Source organism: Chiloscyllium plagiosum, unplaced genomic scaffold (genome assembly GCF_037043375.1).
Source record: "Chiloscyllium plagiosum isolate Xiang-an unplaced genomic scaffold, Cpla_swu_hap1 HiC_scaffold_29, whole genome shotgun sequence".
Taxonomy (NCBI): Eukaryota; Metazoa; Chordata; class Chondrichthyes; order Orectolobiformes; family Hemiscylliidae; genus Chiloscyllium; species Chiloscyllium plagiosum.
Window position 1 is genome coordinate 40,493,141 of NW_028270167.1, and position 23,347 is coordinate 40,516,487.

A 23,347-nucleotide genomic window follows, 5' to 3' on the forward strand; every position below is an offset into this window, starting at 1 on the left:
TTGCTTCTTGTTAGCTTGCTGACCACCTCATGCTGACCTACTCTAGCAACTACCTCTTTATAAAGAACAAAGAACAAACAAAATTTACAGCCCAGGAACAGGCCCTTCGGCCCTCCAAGCCTGAGCCGATCCAAATCTACTGTCTAAACCTATCGCCTAATTCCTAAGTATCTGTATCCCTCTGCTCCCCACCTACTCATGCATCTGTCCAGGTGCATCTTAAATGAATTTACGGTGTCTGCATCTACTATCTCTGCTGGCAATGTGTTTCCCCCTTAAACTTTCCACCTCTCACCTTGAAAGCGTGGCCTCTCGTTATTGAATCCTTCACCCTGGGAAAAAGCTTGTCTCTATCTATCCTGTCTATACTCTTCATGATTTTATAAACCTCAATCAGGATCCCCCTCAATCTCCTTCTTTCTAATGAAAACAATCCTAACCTAGTCAAACTCTCTTCATAACTAGCACCTTCTATCCTCGTAAACATTCGCTGCACCCTCTCCAAAGCATCCACATCCTTTTGGTCCAACACCGCCCCACACCGGGCCCCCACCCCCGCCTGCCCCCAACCCCCATCCAACACCGCCCCCTGTCCGGCCCCCACCCCGTCCAACACCGCCCCCCGCCCATCCCCCACCTCGTCCAATACCACCCCCCACCTGTTCCCCACCTTGTCCAACATCGCCCCCACGCCCGTCCCCCACCCCATCCAACATTGCCCCCGCCCATATCCCACCCCATCCAACACTGCCCCCGTCCAACACCGCCCTCATCCCCCACCCCATCCAAAACCACTCTCCCATCACCCACCCTGTCCAACACCGCCCCCCCGTCACCCACCCTGTCCAACACCACCTCCGTCCAACACCACCCCCCATCCCCCACCTCATCCAACACCACCCCATCCCCCACCCCGTCCAACACCGCCCCCACCCGTCCCCTACCCTGTCCAACACCACTCCCCACCCCAACCAACACCGCTCCCCGCCCATACCCCACCCCGTCCAACACCACCCCATCCAATACCATCCCCCACCTTGTCCAACACCACCCCATCCAATACCATACCCCACCCCGTCCAACACCGCCCCCACCCGTCCCCCACCCTGTCCGACACCACCCCCCACTCGTCCACCACCTTGTCCAACACTGCCCCCTGCCCATCCCCCACCTTGTCCAACACCGCCCCCGGTACCCCACCCCGTCCAACACTGCCCCCGTCCCTCACCCCGTCCAACACCACCCCCCCATCCCCCACCCTGTCCAACACTGCCCCCCGTACCACACCCCGTCCAACACTGCCCCCGTCCGCCACCCCGTCCAACACCACCCCCCCATCCCCCACCCTGTCCAACACTGCCCCCCGTACCACACCCCGTCCAACACTGCCCCCGTCCGCCACCCCGTCCAACACCACCCCCCCATCCCCCACCCTGTCCAACACTGCCCCCCGTACCACACCCGGTCCAACACTGCCCCCGTCCGCCACCCTGTCCAACACCGACCCCCACCCCGTTCAACACCACCTCCCCGACCAACACCCCCCCCGTCCAACACCACCACCCCATCCCCCACCCTGTCCAACACCGCCCGCGCATCCCCCACCCCGTCCAACACCGCTCCCCGTCCCCCAACCCGTCCAACACCGCCCCCCCGTACCCCACCCCGTCCAACACCGCCTCCCGCCCGTCCCCCACCCTGTCCAACACCGCTCCCCTGCTCACCCCCCAACCCCTGTCCAGCTCCGTCACTGCCTGCCCACCCCAAACCTGTCCAACACCGCCAACCCCCCACCCGCCCTACACCCCCATCTAACCCTGCCCCCACCCCTGGGTAAAAGACTGAGTACATTCATGCCTCTTATGATCTTGTACACTTCTATAAGATCCCCCTCTCCATTTCCTGTGCTCTACAGAAAAAAGTCTTAGCTTTTCCAACCTTGCCCTCTCACTCTTGACTATTGTGTCCTGGCAACATCTTATGAATTTCTTCTGCGCTCTTTCCAGTTTAATAACACCCTTCCAATAGCAAGGTGACCAAAATTAACACCATACTCCAAGTGAGGTCTTACCAACATCATGTATAACTGTAAATGTAACTTCCCAACTTCTGTCCTGAATTCCCTTGACTGCCTCAGTGCTTCTTCCAAGGGTTGCTTGGTCAAAGGATTTATCAGCTCATGGGGAGGGGGCAGTGGATGATAAGCAGCTGGAGATTTTTTAACTTGTCTTTGATCTGAGGCTCTATGGGTCTAGAAACAATACTGAGGACTCTCAGGGTGACTCTGTCCTGATGGTATACCAATTTATTTTACATTTCAAAAATATGCTTTATTTATAAAATATCTTCATATACATGCATAGTAACTAAAGCATTCAGTTCTGTTTGGTAGCATATGAAGAAAAGGACACTTGCTGCACAGCAGCGAGGCCAGACCTATCCTTCATAACAGCAGAGACAAGTAGAACCTCACTACGTAGTGTTTGCGTACCAAGGGTCAATGCACAGCTTGATGCAGCCACACAAAAGATGCCCATCAGGGTGAGAGCAACATTGGGTGGATTCCTCCCTCATCCAGAGCTTTGTACATGGTGTCCCTACAGACATGGTCTGTCTTTGATCTCCCAATGAAGTGGGTGACTGCAGCAGCACAGCTTCAGGGAATGTGCCAGACCTGCGCCACATAAAGCAACCAAGAGAATACCTCACACCCAGGTTTTGACCTGCAATGGAGAGGGAGCGGTGCTCCCAAAAACCCAGTTTCTGCCTCGCCTTGGTAATGCATTCCTCCCCAGACTTTGCACGCACTGCAGCCCCTGTGAACCATATTCCCAGCATCTTCAGGTAATCTGCCCTGACAGTGAAGGGGTGAAGGATCAGTCAATCAAGTTCCCAAAGAACATAGCCTAGCTGTTGCCTCAATTTACTTTGGCTCCCAAGGCAGCTCAAACTGGTCACAGATGCTCAGCGGTCTGTGCACTGACAGCGGATCCAAGCGGAAAACAGTGACGTTATCCATGTACAGGGAGGCTGTGACCAGCAGGTCTCTGCAGCCTGGAATAGTCACCCCTTTCAGGCTCGCATCCTTCCTGATGGACTCAGCAAAAGGTTTCTAAATATCATACAAACAAGATACCAGCGAGTGAGCCTGCCTGGCTCCAGATCTGATTGGGAAGCGTTCGGATTCCCATTCATTGTTTGAGACTGTTAATGTTGAGATAAGTGGATCTGATGTTTGTATAGAGTAGTCGAATCTAATTATGGATGCCCTCCCCAAAGCCCATTTTAGAGATCTCATCCCACATGTAGATGTGCGAAATCCCGTAATTGGCCTTCTAGTCCAAGTTGATGAGGCAGGTGTCCACCCCTCTGTCCTGTGCATAGGCGATGGTATCCCTGAGGAGCTCGAGACTCTTAGATTGTCCTGCCCGGTACAGCACAGATTTGGTGAGGGTGAATCACTGATCCCAGACCAGACCTGAGCCGGTTAGATTAGATTAGATTAGATTACAGTGTGGAAACAGGCCCTTCGGCCCAACAAGTCCACACCGACCCGCCGAAGCGCAACCCACCCATACCCCTACATTTACCACTTACCTAACACTACGGACAATTTAACATGGCCAATTCACCTGGCCCTGCACATCTTTGGAAACCGGAGCACCCGGAGGAAACCCACGCAGACACGGGGAGAACATGCAAACTCCACACAGTCAGTCGCCTGAGGCGGGAATTGAACCCGGGTCTTAGGCGCTGCGAGGCAGCAGTGCTAACCACTGTGCCACCGTGCCGCCCACAATGATCTTAGACAGATTAGCAATGATCTTAGACAGAATTTTGTAGTCTGCATTCAGCAGTGGAAATGGTTGCCAATTTCGAACATAGAACAATACAGCGCAGAAAAGGCCCTTCGGTCCTTGATGTCGCGCTGACCTGTGAACTATTCTCAGCTCGTCCCCCTACACTATCCCAAAATCATCCATGTGCTTATCTAAGGATTGTTTAAATCTCCCTAATGTGGCTGAGTTGACTACATTAGCAGGTAAGGCATTCCACGTCCTTACCACTCTCTGCATAAAGAACCTGCCTCTGACATCTGCCTTAAATCTATCACCCCTCAATTTGTAGTTATGCCCTCTCATACAAGCTGACGTCATCATCCTCGGAAAAAGACTTTCACTGTCTACCCTATCTAATCCTCTGATCATCTTGTATGTCTCTATCATATCCCCTCTTAGCCTTCTTCTTTCCAATGAGAACAGACCCAAGTCACTCAGCCTTTCCTCATAAGACCTTCCCTCCAGCCCAAGCAACATCCTGGTAAATCTCCTCTGCACCTTTTCCAATGCTTCCACATCCTTCCCGAAAACCTTTATTTATCTCTGGCCAGTGACTTGAAACAGATCCTGAATTTGCATCTTCATCAATCAAAACTTGCATCTCCTTTCTAACTGAGTTCTCCAACAGCCATTTTAGGTTATTCACTGTGTTTCTCTCTCTTTCACGACTCTCACCCTTGGCCACCACTGCACCACGTTAATTCATCACTGATTGGTTGTGTAACATCTTGCATCAAGTAAATCAATCGCATCCTCCACTCCAGGCAGCTGTACCAGAGAAAGGAATGCCAGTGATCTCAAGACAAAGGACCAGTTCCACCTGCCAAATGTGTGGCTGTAGGAGTGGGCTCATCAATCACAATAGGATCCACAGGAGCAGTGACAGGGATTTTCTGGGGTGGTCAGTCATACTCTTGAGCGATTGATTGCTAGTGACGACGATGAGTTAGGGAATGGAATGGAATGCACTGCCTGGAAGTGCGATGGAGGCAGGCTCAACAGGGGCATTGGTTGATAATTTGAATAGAAATAGTGTTCAAGAGTATGGAAAGAAAGCAACAGACTGCTGTGAGGTAATGATGCTCGTGTGAAGTCCAGGTGTGATAGGCTGAATGCTCTCCTACTGTGCATTAATAATTCTATGATTCTGAAGATGGAATCATAGTATCAGAGGTAAAGAATGGTTTGAATGATAAGTATAGGCAAAGCTCCAAACTTGGGTGAACTAACAGCAGAATGTTTGAAAGCTCTTGGAGAAACAGCATTAGAACTGCTAACAGAAATTTGTGGTCTGAAGGACACGTTCAAATGAAACATTCATTATTGGGTAAGTTACCGACAAAAGATGGATGTAGTGAAATGTCGCCGTTTTGAAATGATAAGCTCCATGCAGAATCTCATTCACGTTCTCTTGGCAATCATAAAAATTGTAGGCAACAGCATAAACCTACGTACTGATGGCAGAGTGCTACATATGGAGTGAATAGATTGGGTGGTTAAGAAGGCATTCAGCACGTTTGCCTTCGTTGCTCAGACCTTTGAAGATAGGAGTTGGGATGTCATGTTGAGGCTGTACGGGACATTGGTGAGGCCTCTTCTGGAATACTGTGTCCGGTTCTCATCACCCTGTTGTCGGAAGCATATTATTAAACTGGAGATGTTTTGGAAAATATTTCCCAGGATATTGTCAGGAATGGAAAGTTTGAGTTCTAGGGAAAGGGTGGATAGGCCGGAACCTTTTTCATTGGGACATAGAAAGTTGAAGTATGATCTTTTATAGAGGTTTTTAAAATCATGACAAATATAGATAAGATGAACAGCAAAGGTCTTTTCCCTAAGATGGAAGAGTTCAAAGCTGGAGGGCATATTTTTAGACTGAGAGGAGAAAAATATAAAAAAAGACATGAGGAACATTTCCTTTACACACTGAATGGTTCATGTGTGTGAATGAACATCCAGAGGGAGTGGTGGATGTGGACACAATTACGTTGGTTAAAAGGTATTTCGATAAGTATATGAATAAAAACTGTTTGGAGGGATATGGGCCAAGCACAGGCAGGTGGGACTATTTAGTTTGAGGTTATGTTCGACATTAACAGATTGGATCAAAGGATCTGTTTCCATGATGTATGACTCTGATTCTATCACACGCCATTCACGTTTCTACTGCATCAAAAATCTGGACAATCAGTGAAGATCTGTACAAGAAAGTAGAGGCCTTTGAAATGTGGATGCTTAGACATTTGTTAACATTTCTATATCCAGGCCGTCGGACAAATGGAGGCCAGCTTGAAATTGCAGGAGAAGAAAGAACTCTTAAAAAGTGATGCTCAGAAAAAGAGATTTCAGCTGTTTGATCAGAGCTGAAAAGCAACGGAAATCTCTTCTCGAGAGCAAAGCAGAAGGCAGCAGGAAAAGGGATCAGCTCAGGGGAGGTTGGATGACAGCTGTCACAGAGCAGTTGCTGATCAGCTCCAGTGGGTGTGTGAGGATGGCACAAGGTAGACCAGTGTGGCACCCCATGGCAGCAGTCTCCTGGCAGGAGTTACCACAAGCAGCAGGAAAATACACATGTCTGAAAGAAACCATTTTCCTTAACATTTCTGCCTGTAGCAAAAATATCATTCTTTGACAAGAAACGTTGAAAAATAATTCTTTCTTCTTCCTAGCTACTTTCAATTAAACTGTTTGGTTTCTTTCTCATTCTGTCTGTGCATCTGTTTGCATTCCCATTCTTTGGTTTCTGCTCCATCTACAGTTCACACTGTGTCAAAGCCAGAACAGTGATTTTGGATACCAACTCTAGACTGTGTCATTGTAGGTTTTATGTTAATCAATAAAAAAACCATTACTTTGTTCTCCTGGTGGATTCAGTGGTACAATTTTTAAAATTAACATAGAGAGAAGGTTCTAAGTGGTCTGGCAGTCTTAAAAATTGATAAATCTCCAGGAAGGATGTTGTGAAACTTGAAAGGGGTCAGAAAAAATTTATAAGGATGTTGCCAGGAGTCGAGGTTTTGAGCTATAGGGAGAGGCTGAATAGGCTGGGCTGGTTTTCCCTGGAGCGTCGGAGGATGAGGACTGACTTTATAGAGGTTTATAAAATCATGAGGGTCATGAATAGGATAAACAGACAAGATTTTTTCCCTAAGGTAGGAGAGTCCAAAACTAGAGAGCATGGGTTTGGGGTGAGAGAGGAAAGACGGCACGGTGGCACAGTGGTTAGCACTGCTGCCTCGCAGCGCCAGAGACCTGGGTTCAATTCCCGACTCAGGCGACTGACTGTGTGGAGTTTGCACGTTCTCCCCGTGTCTGCGTGGGTTTCCTCCGGGTGCTCCGGTTTCCTCCCACAGTCCAAAGATGTGCAGGTTAGGTGAATTGGCCATACTAAATTGCCCGTAGTGTTAGGTAAGGGGTAAATGTAGGGTATGGGTGGGTTTCGCTTCGGCGGGTCGGTGTGGACTTGTTGGGCCGAAGGGCCTGTTTCCACACTGTAATCTAATCTAAAAAAAAAATATAAAAGGGATCAAAGGTGCAAATTTTTCACAGAGTGGTGCGTGTATGGAATGAGCTACCAGAGGAAGTGGTGGAGGCTGGGACAATTGCAGCATTTAAAAAGCATCTGAATAGATATATGATTAGGGAAGGTTTAGAAGGATGTAGCCAAGTGCTGGAATGAGACGAGATTAGGTCAGGATATCTGGTCAGCATGGACGAGTTGGATCAAAGGGTCTGATTCCATGCTGTACATCCCTATGACTTTGACTGTGTGAAATGTATCCCAGGTTGTTGAGTGAGGCAAGGAAAGGAACGAAATTCAGGGCACTTGCAAAAATCTTCAGTCCCTCTCTGACCAGAGGAGAGGCACTTGCAGCAAAGCCAACGTCGTACAATTATTCAAGCAGGGAGAAAGGGATAAACCAGGGAATCTAGAGGTCAGATAGTTGTATCTCAGTGGTGAGAAAACTATTTGAAGTAATTCTGAGCGGCAGAACTAATCTGCGTTTGGGGAGGCACGGATTAATCAAGAACAGTCAGCATGGTTTTGTTAAGGGGAGGTCATGTCTGACAAACTTGATTGAATTTTTCGAAGAATTGACCAGGTGTGTAGGTGTAGTCTAGTTGGACTTCAGCGAGGCCTTTGATAAGGTCCCACCTGGGAGACTGATACCGAAGGCACATGGGATCCCAGGAAATTTGCAAATTGGATCCAGAATTGGCAAAGTGACAGGAAGCAGAGGGTGATGGTTGAAGGGTGTTTTTCCAACTGGAGGCCTGTGTCCAATGGGGTTCCAAGGGGTCAAAGTTGGGGCACTTGCTGTTTAGCCTTGAATGTTAGTCAACTAATCAATATGTTCACAGACAATTCCAAAATTGGTGGGGTGGTAAATAGTGAGGAGGATAGTCTTAGGCTACTAGAGGATAAAGGTGGGCTGGTCAGATGGGCTGAGCAGTGGCAAATAGAATTCAATCCATATAAATGTGTGATAATGCACTTGGGCTGGACAAGTATGGTAAGGGAACACATGATGAATGTTTGGGTCCTGGTGTCATGATTTAATGAGGTCAGCAAGCTAGACCTCATAGAATGAGTTCCCTGATTGGGCTAGCCCCAGTCAGAGAGTCCTGGCTGATAGAAAAGCATGAGTGTCAGGGATACTGGGCCTGCTGCATGCCTGATTCAGTGAGAGGCAATGCGACCCTCAAAGGTTATGCATTTGTAAATATAAGGTGATTGGTGACAGGTTGTCAGCCTCTGAAGAGTCTTAACACCTGGGAAGCACCAAGGATCAGAAGATCCTTATTGTGCGTGCATGTTGGTCCATTTAGATAGCAGGAAAGGTGGATAAAATGGTTAATATGTCATGGTTAATATGGTATACCAGTCTTTAATAGCCAAGGCACAGACTTCAAGAGCAGGGAGGTTATGCTGAAACTGTATAAAATGTTAGTAAGTCCATAGGTAGAGTATAGTCTGCAGTTCTGGAATCCATATTAGAGGAGCGATGTGATAGCACTGGAGAGGGTTCAGAAGAGATTTACCAGGATGTTGCTGGGAAGTTTAATTAATGAGGAGAGATTCAATACACTGGGATTGTTTTCCTTAGAGCAAAGGATATTGAGAGTGGACATGATTGACATGTATCAAATTATGAGGGGCATAGGCAGGAAAAGACTTTTCCACTTGAAGGAGAGATCACTGACCAGAGGATATAGATGTAAGGTAAGGTGTAGGAGATTTAGAGGGGATGCGAGGAGAAACCTTTTTAGTCAGACAGTGGTGTGAACCTGGAATTTGCTACCTGTAAGGGTTGTAGAAGTAGAAATGCTCATAATAGTGAAGAAATATCTCTGTGTAGTTACATTGCTGAAGGATACAAAGCCTCTGAAGAAAAGGCTGTGAGCCAAATGCTGGGAAACAGGATTTGAATAGTCATGTGATGGCTATTGACTGGTGTGGGTGCAATGGGCTGAAGGGCCTTTTTCTGTGCTGTAGATCTCCCAAGATTCTATGACTTAGGGCATACCTGGGCATTTTCTACTCCTTGGAGTAGATGCCAGTGTTGTAACCAAATTTTGCAGTTTGGCCAGGTGTGCAGCAAGTGTTTGAGCACCAGTGTTGAACCCTAGTAGTGAAATATTGATGTGATTTGCACTCATTATTGTATCTAGGGTCCAGGAATGTGGGCCTGGAAGTCAGTCATAGACCAGTACAGGCCGATTGGAATCTGTGGTTAAAAGGCATTAAAGTGTTCAATCAGCCATGATTGTATTAAATAGTGGGACAGCCTCAAAGGGGCTGAATGGCCAACCTCTGTTCCTACAGATAGAACAGGAGCAAAGGTTAAAATGACCAACTGTTGCTCTTTTTTTGGGGTGAGAGCCTCATCTTCTTGACTCTCCGGAGCCTCTCTACCAAGTACAAGGCAACATTATCATTCACCTGACGCATTAATTCTATTTTTTGCTCCAGACTAGCCGAGTTTCTCCAGCATTTTCTGGCTTTGTTGTTGTCAGTAGATTTTTCTTTCCACAATGTGTAAAGGTGCTGTGCACCATCTTTTCTTTTATCATTTAATTACGTTCAATGGAACTTCCATGAAGTCAGTCATCAGCATTATCCCCGATTCTGTTAGTCATGCACACTGACATATTCCCGTTTGCACATCATTCAGTATGGAGGTGTTCCCAGTCCCATACACAGGATGAACCTCAGTGCATGCAGGGTAGAGATTGGAGACCATGAGGACTGTGCTGTAGTAACCAAACCAAGAGGTAGCAGAGGCTGCCTGAGGGTTTCAGCATCAGATGGGCTGAAGTCGGGCTGGATTATATTACCCAGGTGTCTGAATCTGACCAATGAATAATTCTATCAAATGGATACATTCTGCATGATCTCAGAATCTGCCTCTTTGATATTCTGATTTGTCAAATTTGTAATCTAAATTCACAATGGCTCATCGTTATTGTAAAGTTATTTTCAGCCTAATGTAATGTAAAACTTTGTAAAAGGTGATAGGTGACTGTGTCACCTGGCATCTTTTGAACCATCATCAACAAACTGCTTAGAATATTTATTATTTTACTTATTTTATCGATTTTATATTTTATTTCACATATACTTCCACACATCACCAGTAAATTACCATTGAATTAGGTGCTGCTTTGCCTAACAAGTCGAGTCACATTGCATCTCTCTTCACTGGGGAAACTCGACAGAAATGTTTCTCTGTCTTACCTGCTGCAGCAGTTCTGAGTTTCTGGTGATTTCTCCAGTGAAAGCAAAAATTGCTACAGGTGGCACGTCAGATTCTGTAATATCTGAGGGTAGGGAAACCTCCAGTGGTAACAGAGCAAACCATTCGCCACTGACGTTTCACTGCTGAGGTGAGTTTTTCCTGGACTAGCCCATTCTAAGCTGGGATGTTCTGACACATTGTTTCTCCACAAGATTCCATTAGTCTGTGCATGTGACACAGATCCTAATGAGTGAGCCAATTTCTCCAATATAATCCATAAATCAATGCAGAGCCTAGAGAAGAGCAGAGAAGGTTAGGGGAGTTCAAAATCATGAAGGGTTTTGATAACGTAGGAGAATAGGTTGAAACCGTTTCTCTATCAGGGGTGATCAAGGGTCATAGATTTAACGGTCATCATGCAGCCAGATATGAGATGAGAACTTTTCATTTAGGGAGGTTGTCTCGAATGGACTGCATCTAAAGGTGATTCAAGTAGATTCAATCATAATTTTTAAAAGTGAATTAGACAAACACTTGAATGGTAACGGGACCGAACCATCACCAATATGATGAGCTGAACTATCTCCTTCTGTGCTTTAAGCTTCTATGATTTTATTCTCAAATTTGACCATAGTTTTTGCTTTAAACTCTTATCACTGAATCCTCCACTGAGGATCACCATTGACCAGAATCCAAGCTTGGTCAAGCCATATAAACGCAATGGCCACAAGAGGCTAGGAACCCTGCAGTGAGTAACTCAGCTCCTGACTCTCCAAAGCCTGTCCACCATCTACAAGGCACAAGTCAGAGTGTGTTGGAATACTCCCCAGTTGCCTAGATGGAAGCAACTCGAACAACACGAAAGAAATTTGACACCATCCACTTGATTGGCACCACATTCAAAAACATCCACTCCCTTCACCACCAATGCTCAGTAGCAGCAGTATGTACTATATAAAATGCACTATAGATATTTACCAAAGATCCTTAGATAGCAGCTTGCAAACCCACAACCACTTCCAACTAGAAAGACAAGGATTCAAAAGAACATCACCACCTGCAAGTTCACCTCCAAGCCACTCACCATTGGAAATACAGGTAGTTCTCCTATAACACGTGCAATTTGGCTATAACACGATTGGTAAATTGGGGACTTTCTTTCATAAAGCAAAATCCCATTCAAAGTTACGCAGTTCCATCACCAGCACTTACCTGAACAGCAAAACCCAGCCTCCAGATCCTCTGTCTGCAAAATGCAAGTTCAATGTGTTCAGCTAAAACAAGAATGCAATCAGCTCTGCAAGTCTTGAATCTTAGCTTGAAACTGGGAATTTTAGTCTACATTTAGAAGGAACTTTATTTCAAACCGGAGTGGGGGGGGCGGTGAGGGTAGCATCTTGAGGAGGATTGGACTTCCGCATCACCATCACGTAGTCAGTCAGCTCGAGAACTTTCTCATGAAGAGCTTCATGAAAGGTACAGTGCTGTAGTCAGTGATTTTACTGTTAAATTTACTGTATTATTTCATTAAAATGTATGATTTAAAGGTTTACTTAGACTGTGCTATAGTTTGTGTTAGGCTAACTATTATTTTTGATTTGGAGATGCCGGTGTTGGACTGGGGTTTTACAAAGTTAAAAATCACACAACACCAGGTTACAGTCCAACAGGTTTAATTGGAAGCACTAGCTTTTCACTTGATGAAGGAGCGTCGCTCCGAAAGCTCGTGTGCGTCCAATTAAACCTGTTGGACTATAACCTGGTGTTGTGTATTGTTTTTGATTCAATCTTTACTGATATTTTAGCTGGTTTGCCCCAACCCTGTTTGTCCCATCAGCCCCATTATTTATATTGTGCAATTTTCTTTAACACTGTGTCACAGAGGAATGCATATGCAGGAGTGCATAGGAGAACTGCCTGTCTTCCTTAAATGTGGCTGGGTGAAAATCTGGGAATTCCCTCCATACTGCCATTGTGGGTCTACCTACAGCATTCAAACTTATGCAGTGCAAGGCAGCAGTGGCACCCACAATCCATGAATGAATTATTTTTTAAAAACTGGAATTTAAAGTTCCACAATACTTTCCATGAAACTGTTCTACCTGCTAATGGTTTGATTTAATTCGCTATCTACATCCAGTCACTCCTCAGTAAGAGGAATCTATTTCGTTCTAGCCTGGCCCATCATTTCAGAATTTTGACGATTGATTACATCCCCCATACTTGCATTGAGTGATTTACAAAGACACCACCTCTGCCTGCCCCCACCAATAACAGATAACCCTGTAGCTTCTCTATCCTGTGCCTCTGATCTCCCTTATCTTATTCCTGTTTAACTGCATCTCTAACTCTAGCACTAAGTGCAGCTACTGACAGCATGAATGTGTTTGTTGCTGTATTTAGCCCACTCTACTGCACTACTAGACAACTCTGTGTGCTGTTGTCAAATCCACTTTATGCTTGGCAGAGACAAAGACAGTGTATTACTCAACTGGGGAATTTGTGTAATGTGTTAATTGATGTTGAACAAGGGAGGAACATGTTACAAAACACTCTCGCCCACTTTACTCTGCTACCAAAGGCAGCAGCCATATCAGGGATCGACTTTCGGTGATGTGAAGTGAAATGTTTTCCATCTGTCCATCTGCTTTCAAAACATGACCATCTGAGGAACTTTCTAGGCCGTGATAATCAGCTTAATTAACCAACGCTCCAGTAAACTGACTGACGTGGCTATGGCACATAATGAGTAATTTAGGCAGAGTCAAAGATGATCAGCAATGTAGAAGCTGACAATAGTTTATTATGAATATCTAATTCCATGATTCATATGTTCCAGGGATATAACTTTTCATTTGTGGAAAACTAAATTAAAATACCTGGCTCGAGAAGCTGGTAAGCAAATGTGCTGTAATTATAACTCAAAGAATAGCCAAGGTTTATTTCAATGGGGTCAAAAATGAGATTTGAAACTGAACAGAGGTTTACCCCTCCAAGCTTCTGAATTGATCTTGGATTCCTACATCTGTCTCACTAAGAGGCCTCAGTCCTTCCCAGGTTTTCTGAAAAGGAAAGTTTGGGAATTAGGGAAAATTAGCTTATATTTCTCTATCTCTGACATTAAAGTGATGTCACATTACCATGGAGATGGATTGGAGAGAGTTTGTATTATGTTTGAGCTTTCATGAGTTACAGCGTCATGGTCATAAAGATGTACAGCACGGAAACAGACCCTTCAGTCCAACCCGTCCATGCCGACCAGATATCCCAATCCAATGTAGTCCCACCTGCCAGAATCCGGCCCATATCCCTCCAAACCCTTCCTATTCATATACCCATCCAAATGCCTTTTAAATTTTGCAATCGTACTAGCCTCCACCACTTCCTCTTGCAGCTCATTCCATGCATGTGTCACCCTCTGTGTGAAAAAGTTGCCCTCTTTTATATCTTTCCCCTCTCACCCTAAACCTATGCCCTCTAATTCTGGACTCCCCCACTCCAGGGAAGAGACTTTGTCTATTTATCCTATCCATGCCCCTCATAATTTTATAAATCTCTATAAGGTCACCTCTCAGCCTCCGCCACTCCAGGGAAAACAGCCCTAACCTATTCAAACTCTCCCTTTGGCTCAAAACCTCCAACCCTGGCAACATCCTTGTAAGTATTTTCTGAACCCTTTCAAGTTTCACAACATCCTTCCAATAGGAAGGAGACCAGAATTGCACACAATATTCCAACAGTGGGCTAACCAATGTCCTGTACAGCTGCAACATGAGCTTCCAACTCTTGTACTCAATACTCTGACCAATAAAGGAAAGCATACTAAATGCCTTCTTAACTACCTTCACTACCTGTGACTCCACTTTCAAGGAGCTACGAACCTGCACTCCAAGGTCTCGTTGTTCAGCAACACTCCCTAGGACCTTCCCATTAAGTGTAAAAGTCCTGCTCTGATTTGATTTTGTATGATTTTTCACAGAAGCAGGCACTTGCTCTGGGAGCAGCTTTGAGACAGGCAGAGAGAATTTGCCAGATGCTCAAAGTAGCTGGGACCAGTCATAAAGGGGTTTCAAAAGCAGAAGTGGTTTCTGATTCTCAGTCACTGAGCAAGTTCGGTCCATTCTTGAATTGGGATGCCCACAATCACAAAGTATTTAAGGACCGTTGAAAGTCTTGCTGAGCTGGATGCTAATGGAAGGACTCCAACAGATCTCGGCTCGGAGAATAGCAGGAACACTGCAGAGAATCAAAGCATGTTCCTGAGAGCTGAGGTGTACATTGATTTAGTCCCAGAAAAAAAGTGAAGAAATCCCCCAGTTTCTGTAAAATATAACAGAACTCAAGATGGAAATAACAGTAAGACCCAGTAGGTTGTGATAGAGAATGTTCTATTAATGCATGGTTAATCTAACATTTGTACAAAAAAAAACATATTTAAAATGTGAGAACTTGTGGCATAATTCTTTCAGTTGATAATTGATCATTCAGATTTATTTTTTTAAATTACTGATCGCTATTCAGATCATAATAAGATTTGGACACAAGTCAGAAGTGTATTAGACTGTCAATGACACCTTCCAGACCAGTAAACTCTTCCATACAGGACAAGGCCAGCAGATACACCATCACCTGTCCAAGTCCCTCACCATCCTGACTTGGAAATATATTGCTGTTCCTTCACTGTTGCTAGGTCAAAATCCTTGAACTCTTCCCCCTGAGGGCATTGTAGATATGCCTGCACCCTAAGGATTGTAACAGTTCACAAGAATGCCCCAGTGGTGGTTAGTGGCTATGTGGGATGGCAATAAACGTATGCCTAGCCAGCAATGCCCATTTCCCATCAACAAAATAAAGTGTGTGGGCAATTATCATCTTTCTGTTCTGTACCAAGCAGTACTGAAAACAACCTGTTTCAGTCATTGTTTTTTACAGCAAGCAGACTTTGTATAGTCTCTATATTCGCCTCTTTTCAAATTAATATCCACTGATGTAACAGTGATTCTATCAACCATCCAGATAGGATGTGGATTCCTGTCCTGCTAAATGGAATATTGTGTTATGCCCAAAAGAGAATGTCTGTCTTCTCTCATCCTCATTTCTGAGGATTGGGCCTTGACTTCCATTGCATTGGCCCATGCTTATGAGCAAGGAAATGCAGTGGTTTACCATTGCCTACCTCAGGCCGGCTAGCCAGAAAGCTTGCCCTCTCTGACTGCCTCCATCAGGATTGGTGATCAATGTGTTTAGCATGACCCCTCTATATTTAGTCAGGTTGTTAACCTGACCCCCTGCTCCTTATGAGGAGAATCGGCCTGATGTCATGGGAGCCACATCAGGCACCAATACCCAGCTAGCTGCCTCGTCCACTCTCAAAGACCAGAACCTGGTCTCCTGTCATCAGCACAGAAACCCAAATGTGACCACTGACCCAGGGCTATCACAGCATTCCATTGATCAAGTGATGTTGAAAGGTCAGCCAAATGTTAAAGTGATTTGTTAGAATAAGTAAGTGAGAATTCTTACCTTCCTAGTCTTTTCCAAAGCTGTACCACAAACTGTTGATGAACTTTGATTTAGCTTGGAATAGAAGTGTTCGCACAAAATGAAGTGATAAAGAAGGAGTCAATGTCCGAGATGATGAGCCTTCAGTTGGTGCAGTGACAGAAATTCCCCTCATAATGCCACAATCACTGGGACACGTTACAGCACCCAGGGCTGGAGGCTGCTAAAGGCTACAGAGTGCTGATAATAATCCTGTGTTGCCTGGTAACAACGATTTCCATCTGAAGGTGGGTCCAGTATCCAATCAAGCAGGTGGGAAATGGGGAGAAAAGGAATTGATTATACACCACATTGTGAGAAGAAAACTGTGTTCATGTTGCACATTCCCAACTCTCTCAGGACTACCCCAAGAATTACTCACAATGAATTGTGGTCACTGTTAGGTGATAAATCTTTGTGACAAGGCAGTTAATACATTTGATTCTTATGCTCTGCAACACAGCACTTTTTTGATGATTTTATTTCCATGTCAACAAGCAAGTGATGGAGTACATATTGTAAGAGGAAGAACGTATTTTGGAGCATGTATTTGTTCATATTTGCCTCAACTTTTCAAATATTCTGATTAAGGAGCTGTTCTGTAAAGCCATATTAATGTGTCTTTGATTTAGAGTAATCTGGATGGTCTTAGAAAGACAAGCTCCCGATCAGCATCTTGCTGCAGTGACTTGCCATGACTGGGTATTGTTATAACAGAAAGGACATGTATACTATGTTCTTGGAATCCTTTGCTGTGATAATTACTGTGTTTAAAACAATGCAATTAGACCTGTCAGTGGCAGGTCTTTTTATTTTTAATTTTTATTTCCCCCATGTGTGTGTGCAGGTGTGAGACACAGTGAAAGACACAAGGTGCAAGAATCTTTATTCAGTTTCCACCACCAGGAAGAAAAGAGACACCCGAGTGGCCAGTGACAAGCAGTGTGACCAAACAGTGAAGGGGAGGGCAGGGATTCACTCAAAATAGAGTTGGAGGGGAGTGGCAGGTCTTATGTTTCAAAAGATCAATTCCCCCAATTAGACTCATTGCCAAGAAGCCAACCAGATATGTACTGTTCGGAGAAGCCAAAAACAAATGGATAAAAACCTAAACCAATTCTACACACACTGTCTGGAGAAACCCAAACCCAAGTGGATATGCACTGTCCAGAATAACTAAAACCAAATAAGACACACTGTCCAGAGAAACCAAAACCAACCAGACACACTCACTCTCCAGAGAAACCAAAACTAACCAGGCATGCGCACTGTCCAGAGAAACCAAAACCAACCAAACATGCGCACTGTCCAAAGAAACCAAAACCAACCAGACACGTGCACTGTCCAGAGAAACCAAAACCAACCATTCACGTGCACTGTCCAGAGAAACCAAAACTAACCAGACACACGCACTGTCCAGAGAAACCAAAACTAACCAGACTTGCATTGTCCAGGATGGAAGCATGTTTGTATCACCATGATGTATGGTGGCTCTGCCCACCACAGTTGAATAGCTCACTAGTATTCATCAACTTGGTTTAAAAATGAACACTAAACAATTGGGCCATGTGCTATGTCAGATCCTTAAGACAGTTAACAGACTGAAAAAATATTTCCCCTTGCTTGGGAATCTAGAACATGGATCAGTAGCGGAATAAGTCATCAGCTATTTAGGACTTTAACTCAAAGGTTCATGAATGTTTGTATTTTCAACCTGAGGTTGCTAGGAGTGCTTAGTCATTGACTATCTTCAAGGTAGAGGTGGTTGCATTTTTGGAACCATGAGTAGTGTAGAAGGAAGGGTTAAGTGGCTAACCAGCCATGAAAGGTGGTCTACCCCAGTTTCTATTTCTCATGATATTATGAATAAGTCTATGATGTGACACTAGAATAAGAGGCAAGCACTGTCTTCCTTTTACCACCTGGATTATAGAATCATAGAATCCTTGAAATGTGGAAGCAGGCCATTTGGTCCATTTAGTCCACACTAGACCCTCCCACTCCTCCTACCCTATAACCCTGAATATCTCATGACCCACTCATCTAACTTGCATAGCTTTGGTCTAAGGGAGGAAACCAGAGCACCCAGAAGAAACCTACACAGACACTAGGAGAACATGCAAACACCACACAGACAGTCACCTGAGGGTGGAATCGAGCCTGGCTACCTGGCACTATGAGGCAGCAGTGCTAACCACTGAGACATCCTGCCACCCTGATCAACCAATGTTGGACATGAATCATTCAAACTTGGTCATTTAGAGATTCTATATTAATGGCTACAAAATTAAGAGACTTCACATGAGTTTCCAAGGAAGGAGTGATGACCTGATGCGGTAGAGAAAATAAAAGCACATTGACGCTTGCTATAGACATGACATGACAACAAGCTAATGTTCTCCTGTAATCTTAATCATGACATGGTGATATTGCCAGTAAGTGCTGCTGCACACTCCATGCAGCAAAATGTGCAAGTGTACAATTTCACAGCAGAAATAATCTCTCTTTCAGGTGGTAACATTTGAGTGAGATCCATCTTTGATCTGAGGGCCGTGTACAATGGCAGGAGATTCCAGAGTGCTCCCAAACGCGGACATGGATATTGCAGCAACTACAAGAGAGTCGAAGAAATTACCCAAACAAGCACGGGACAACATCTTAACAACAGACAGGACACGCCTCCTCACTGAACCCAAGAAAATCAAGCAAAGGTATGTTGACAAGGACGGGAAGTGCAATGTCCACCATGGAAATGTCCAGGAGACCTACAGATACTTCAGTGACCTATTTACCACGTTGGTGGACCTCAAGTGGCGGTTTAACCTCTTAATCTTCACATTGGTCTTCACTATTACCTGGCTGTTCTTCGGATTCATCTGGTGGCTTATAGCTTACATCCGGGGAGATCTGGACCATTTGGGAGATCCAACATGGACCCCTTGTGTGGATAATTTGAACGGATTTGTGTCTGCGTTTCTGTTCTCTATTGAAACAGAAACAACTATTGGCTATGGTCACAGAGTTATAACTGAGAAGTGCCCAGAAGGGATTATCCTGCTCTTGGTCCAGGCTATCCTGGGATCAATAGTTAATGCTTTGATGGTTGGCTGTATGTTTGTGAAGATTTCCCAGCCAAAGAACCGAGCAGAGACCCTCATGTTTTCCAATCGTGCAGTCATATCTCTCCGAGACGAGAAGATGTGTCTCATGTTCCGTGTTGGCGATCTTCGTAACTCGCACATTGTGGAGGCATCCATCCGAGCCAAGCTCATCAAATCCAGACAGACCAAAGAAGGAGAATTCATACCCCTCAACCAGACTGACATCAATGTGGGCTTTGACACTGGGGATGATCGCCTGTTTCTGGTGTCGCCGCTGATCATTTCACATGAAATTAACGAGAAAAGCCCCTTTTGGGAGATGACCCGAAGTCAACTGGAAAAGGAGGACTTTGAAATCGTTGTGATCCTTGAAGGAATGGTGGAGGCGACAGGTAGAGTCTGAATGACACAAACATTTTGTCTGTGGTTAAACGTGTATGCCAATGAACTGGGATGAGGGCTTCCCATTTTAAAGGGTTAGGGTGGCTATGGTGTTGCACCCGTGAAATGAACCTTAGGGGGTCGAAGGAAGGAGGGGCTCAGAAAATGTTGACAACTTGGAACACACATTGGACCCCATTTGCTCCAACCCAGCCAATTTCTAGATTCTGAGGAGTGTGTGAGCATAAGTTGGAGATTGTAGCTAAAAACTCCCCCAGAGTCAGTCCCAAGCTTCCATGTAAAAGGAATGGGATTAGGGAGAGCAAGGACCCATTGCTTGCCTGTGAATCCCAAAGGAGCAGTCAGTCAACCTCTTGTAAAAACAGAAACCTCCTGGGCCTCTGCAGACCCTGAATCCGCTCCTCCCAGATATAGTCGTACAGTGGCACTGTCACCGATTTCTCTGCCCAGGCCTCCGGGTACAATATTGGGTCAGGGCATGGGCAAGTTGCTCCATCTCACTTAGTTTCCCACAAAAAATGTTCAAAGTTCTATCCTCCTGTGCAGTGATGTCAGAGATCACAATGTATTTAGTAAGGCATTCGACAAGGTTCCTCACAGAGACTGGTGAATAAGATTAGATCTCATGGAATACAGTGAACTAGCCATTTGGATACAGAACTGGCTCGAAGGTAGAATACAGAGGGTGGTGGTGGAGGGTTGCTTTTCCAGTAGTATGCTACAAGGATCAGTGCTGAGTCCACTATGTTTCATCATGTATATCGATGATTTGGATGTGAAATAGGAGGTATAGTTAGTAACCTTTGCAGATGACACCAAAATTGGAGGTGTAGTGGACAGCAAAGAAGGTTACCTTTGATTACAACAAGATCTTGATCAGATGGGCCAATGGGCTGAGGAGTGGCATATGGAGTTTAATTTAAATAAATCTAAGGTGCTGCATTTTGAAAAGGCAAATCAGGGCAGGACTTATACACTTAATGGGAAGATCCTAGGGAGTGTTGCTGAACAGAGAGACCTTAGAGTGCAGATTCATAGTTCCTTGAAAGTAGAGTCACCGGTAGATAAAATAGTGAAGAAGGTGTTTGGTATGCCTTCCTTCATTGTCAGAGTATTAAGTACAGGAATTGGGAGGTCATGTGCAGCTGTACAGGATGTTGGTTAGGCCACTTTTGGAATATTGTGTACAATTCTAGTCTCCTTCCTATTGGAAGGATGTTGTGAAACTTGAAAGGGTTCAGAAAAGATTTATAAGGATGTTGCCAGGGTTGAAGGATTTGAGCTATAGGGAGAGGTTGAATAGGCTGGGGCTGTTTTCCCTGGAACATCAGAGACTGAGGGGTGACCTTCTAGAGGTTTGTAAAATCATGAGGGGCATGGATAGGATAAATAGACAAGTTCTTTTCTCTGGGATGGTGGAGTCTAGAACCAGAGGGCATAAGTTTAGGGTGAGATGGGAAAGATATAAAAGACACCTATGGGGCAACTTTTTCACAGAGGGGGTGCGTGTATGGAATGAGCTGCCAGAGGAAGTGGTGAAGGCTGATACAATTAAGCACTTAAAAGGCATCTTGATGGGTATATGAATAGGAAGGATTTAAAGGGATATGGGGCAACTGCTGGCAAATGAGACTAGATTAGGTTAGGATATAGAGTCGGCATGGACGAATTGGACCAGAAGCTCTGTTTCCAGACTGTACATCTCTATGACTCTATAAGTGGCCTCTCCAATGTCCTGTACAACCACAACATAGCCTCCCAAATTCGATACTCAATGCGCTGACCAAAGAAAGCAAGCGTACCAAACGCCGCCTTCATTGCCTTTTTTTAGATTACTTACAGTGTGGAAACAGGCCCTTCAGCCCAACAAGTCCACACCGACCCGCCAAAGCGCAACCCACCCAGACTTACATTTACCCCTGCCCCTAACACTACGGGCAATTTTAACATGGCCAATTCACCTAACCTGCACATTTTTGGACTGTGGGAGGAAACCGGAGCACCCGGAGGAAACCCACACAGACACTGGGAGAACGTGCAAACTCCACACAGTCAGTTGCCTGAGGCGGGAATTGAACCCAGGTCTCTGGTGCTGTGAGGCAGCAGTGCTAACCACTGTGCCACCGTGCGTTGTGACTCCACTTTCAAGGAATTAAGAACCTAAATCCCAAGGTCTCTTTGTTCCCAGGGGTCTACCTTAGCTGTATAACTCCAACCCTGATTTTCCTTACCAAAATGCAGCACCTCACATTTATCTAAATTAAACCCATCTGCCATTCCTCAGCCAATTGGCCCATCTGATCAAGATCTCATTGTACTCTAAGGCAGCCTTCTTTACTGTCCACTACATCTCCAATTTTGGTGAGATCTGCAAACTTGCTAACCATACCTCCTATATTCACATACAAATCGTTTATATAAGTGACAAAAAGCAGTAGACTCAACACTGATCCTTGCGCACACTGCTGGCCACAGACCTCCAGTCTGAAAAGCAACCTTCCACCACCACCCTCTGTCAACTACCTTCAAGCCAAATGACTAGCTCCCATTGGATCTCCTGTGATCTAACCTTGTTAACCAGTCTACCACGTGGAACCTTGTCAAACACCTTCCTAAAGTCAATAAAGGTAATGTCATCAATCTTCTTTGTCACCTATAAGGCATAAAAAGCAACAGGTCAAGTGCTGGACAAATAGATGAGAATAGTTAAGTGGTTGTTTAAGACCTCTAAGACTCTGAGTCAAGGTGACTACATGTACTGTCTGACTGGTGTCTATAAGATATAACATTGCAGATATTTCATGGGCTTTGTTGAGAAGCTTGGATGCCAGGAATGGAACTTTGGAAATGTCCATGACATTGTCCCTTGGTTAATTCTTCATTGCTTGCTACAGTGAAGCACTAAGTTACACTTTGCACTTCTTTGGGTGATTGAGCCAAATCTGAAACAAATCCCATTTCTTCTGGTAAAACATCTGTCACAAAATGCTGGACCTGTCTTAGTGGATGAGGCTATCCCTTCACACACAAGATTGAGATGTTTTGCTGAACCCATTAACAGCTGTAGCCTATAGACCAGGCTGTACCTTAGGCAGCTCACTCACTCTCTTGGGTGCCTCTCACTCAATGTCTTACCTGGATTCTCACAAAATCCTTGAATTGAGTTGTCTTTTACTCCTCTCAGCCAAAGTTCCAAGACACTCCGAACTGCTGCAATGCTCAGGCTGTTGCTCTGGACACACAGCCAGGCAATGCATCATGCATGTCAGTAGTCAAGGGGTCCAATATATTGCTGCCACCTCCTTGCTAGACCAATCTCACACCAGTGCCACATGCCAGCAACATACATGGCAAACCCACTGCATATGCAACAAACAAACAGTGACATCTCCAAGTCCAAAAGGAGGTGTCCACAGTGAAGTCTGGAGGGTCCCAGTACTGTCTGTGCAGTTCATCCTGTGATATCAGTCCAGGCTTGGCACAGTCCAGGCATCCACCTGTCTGTAGCCTGGTGAATTGGTCACAGTCAGCCCTGTGTTTCCAGTGCGGCCAGACCGGGGAGGAACACAGTACTGGAGCTGTGTGGATATCAGTCAGGGGATGATCACTCATCATTAGGGGCCAAGTAAATCACTGAACGGAGTGGTTCACTCCAGGGCGGTCCGTCTACTAAAGGTCAAGGGTGCGTCAGCTGGTCAATGCTGTGACAATGAGGCTGAATGGT

General features: G+C 45.2%; 1 protein-coding gene across 2 annotated transcripts in view; it reads left to right on the forward strand.

Moving 5' to 3' along the window:
• The window catches only part of LOC122540754 (G protein-activated inward rectifier potassium channel 4-like), a 55,197-nt gene that overhangs the window by 18,250 nt on the left and 13,600 nt on the right, over window positions 1-23,347 (forward strand). For both annotated transcript variants that reach the window (XM_087976500.1, XM_043676931.2), the window contains exon 2: window positions 18,632-19,613. In XM_087976500.1, coding sequence (XP_087832626.1) covers window positions 18,680-19,613 — 934 coding nt within the window. In that variant the 5' untranslated portion in view covers window positions 18,632-18,679. The remainder of the gene's footprint in view (window positions 1-18,631; window positions 19,614-23,347) is intronic.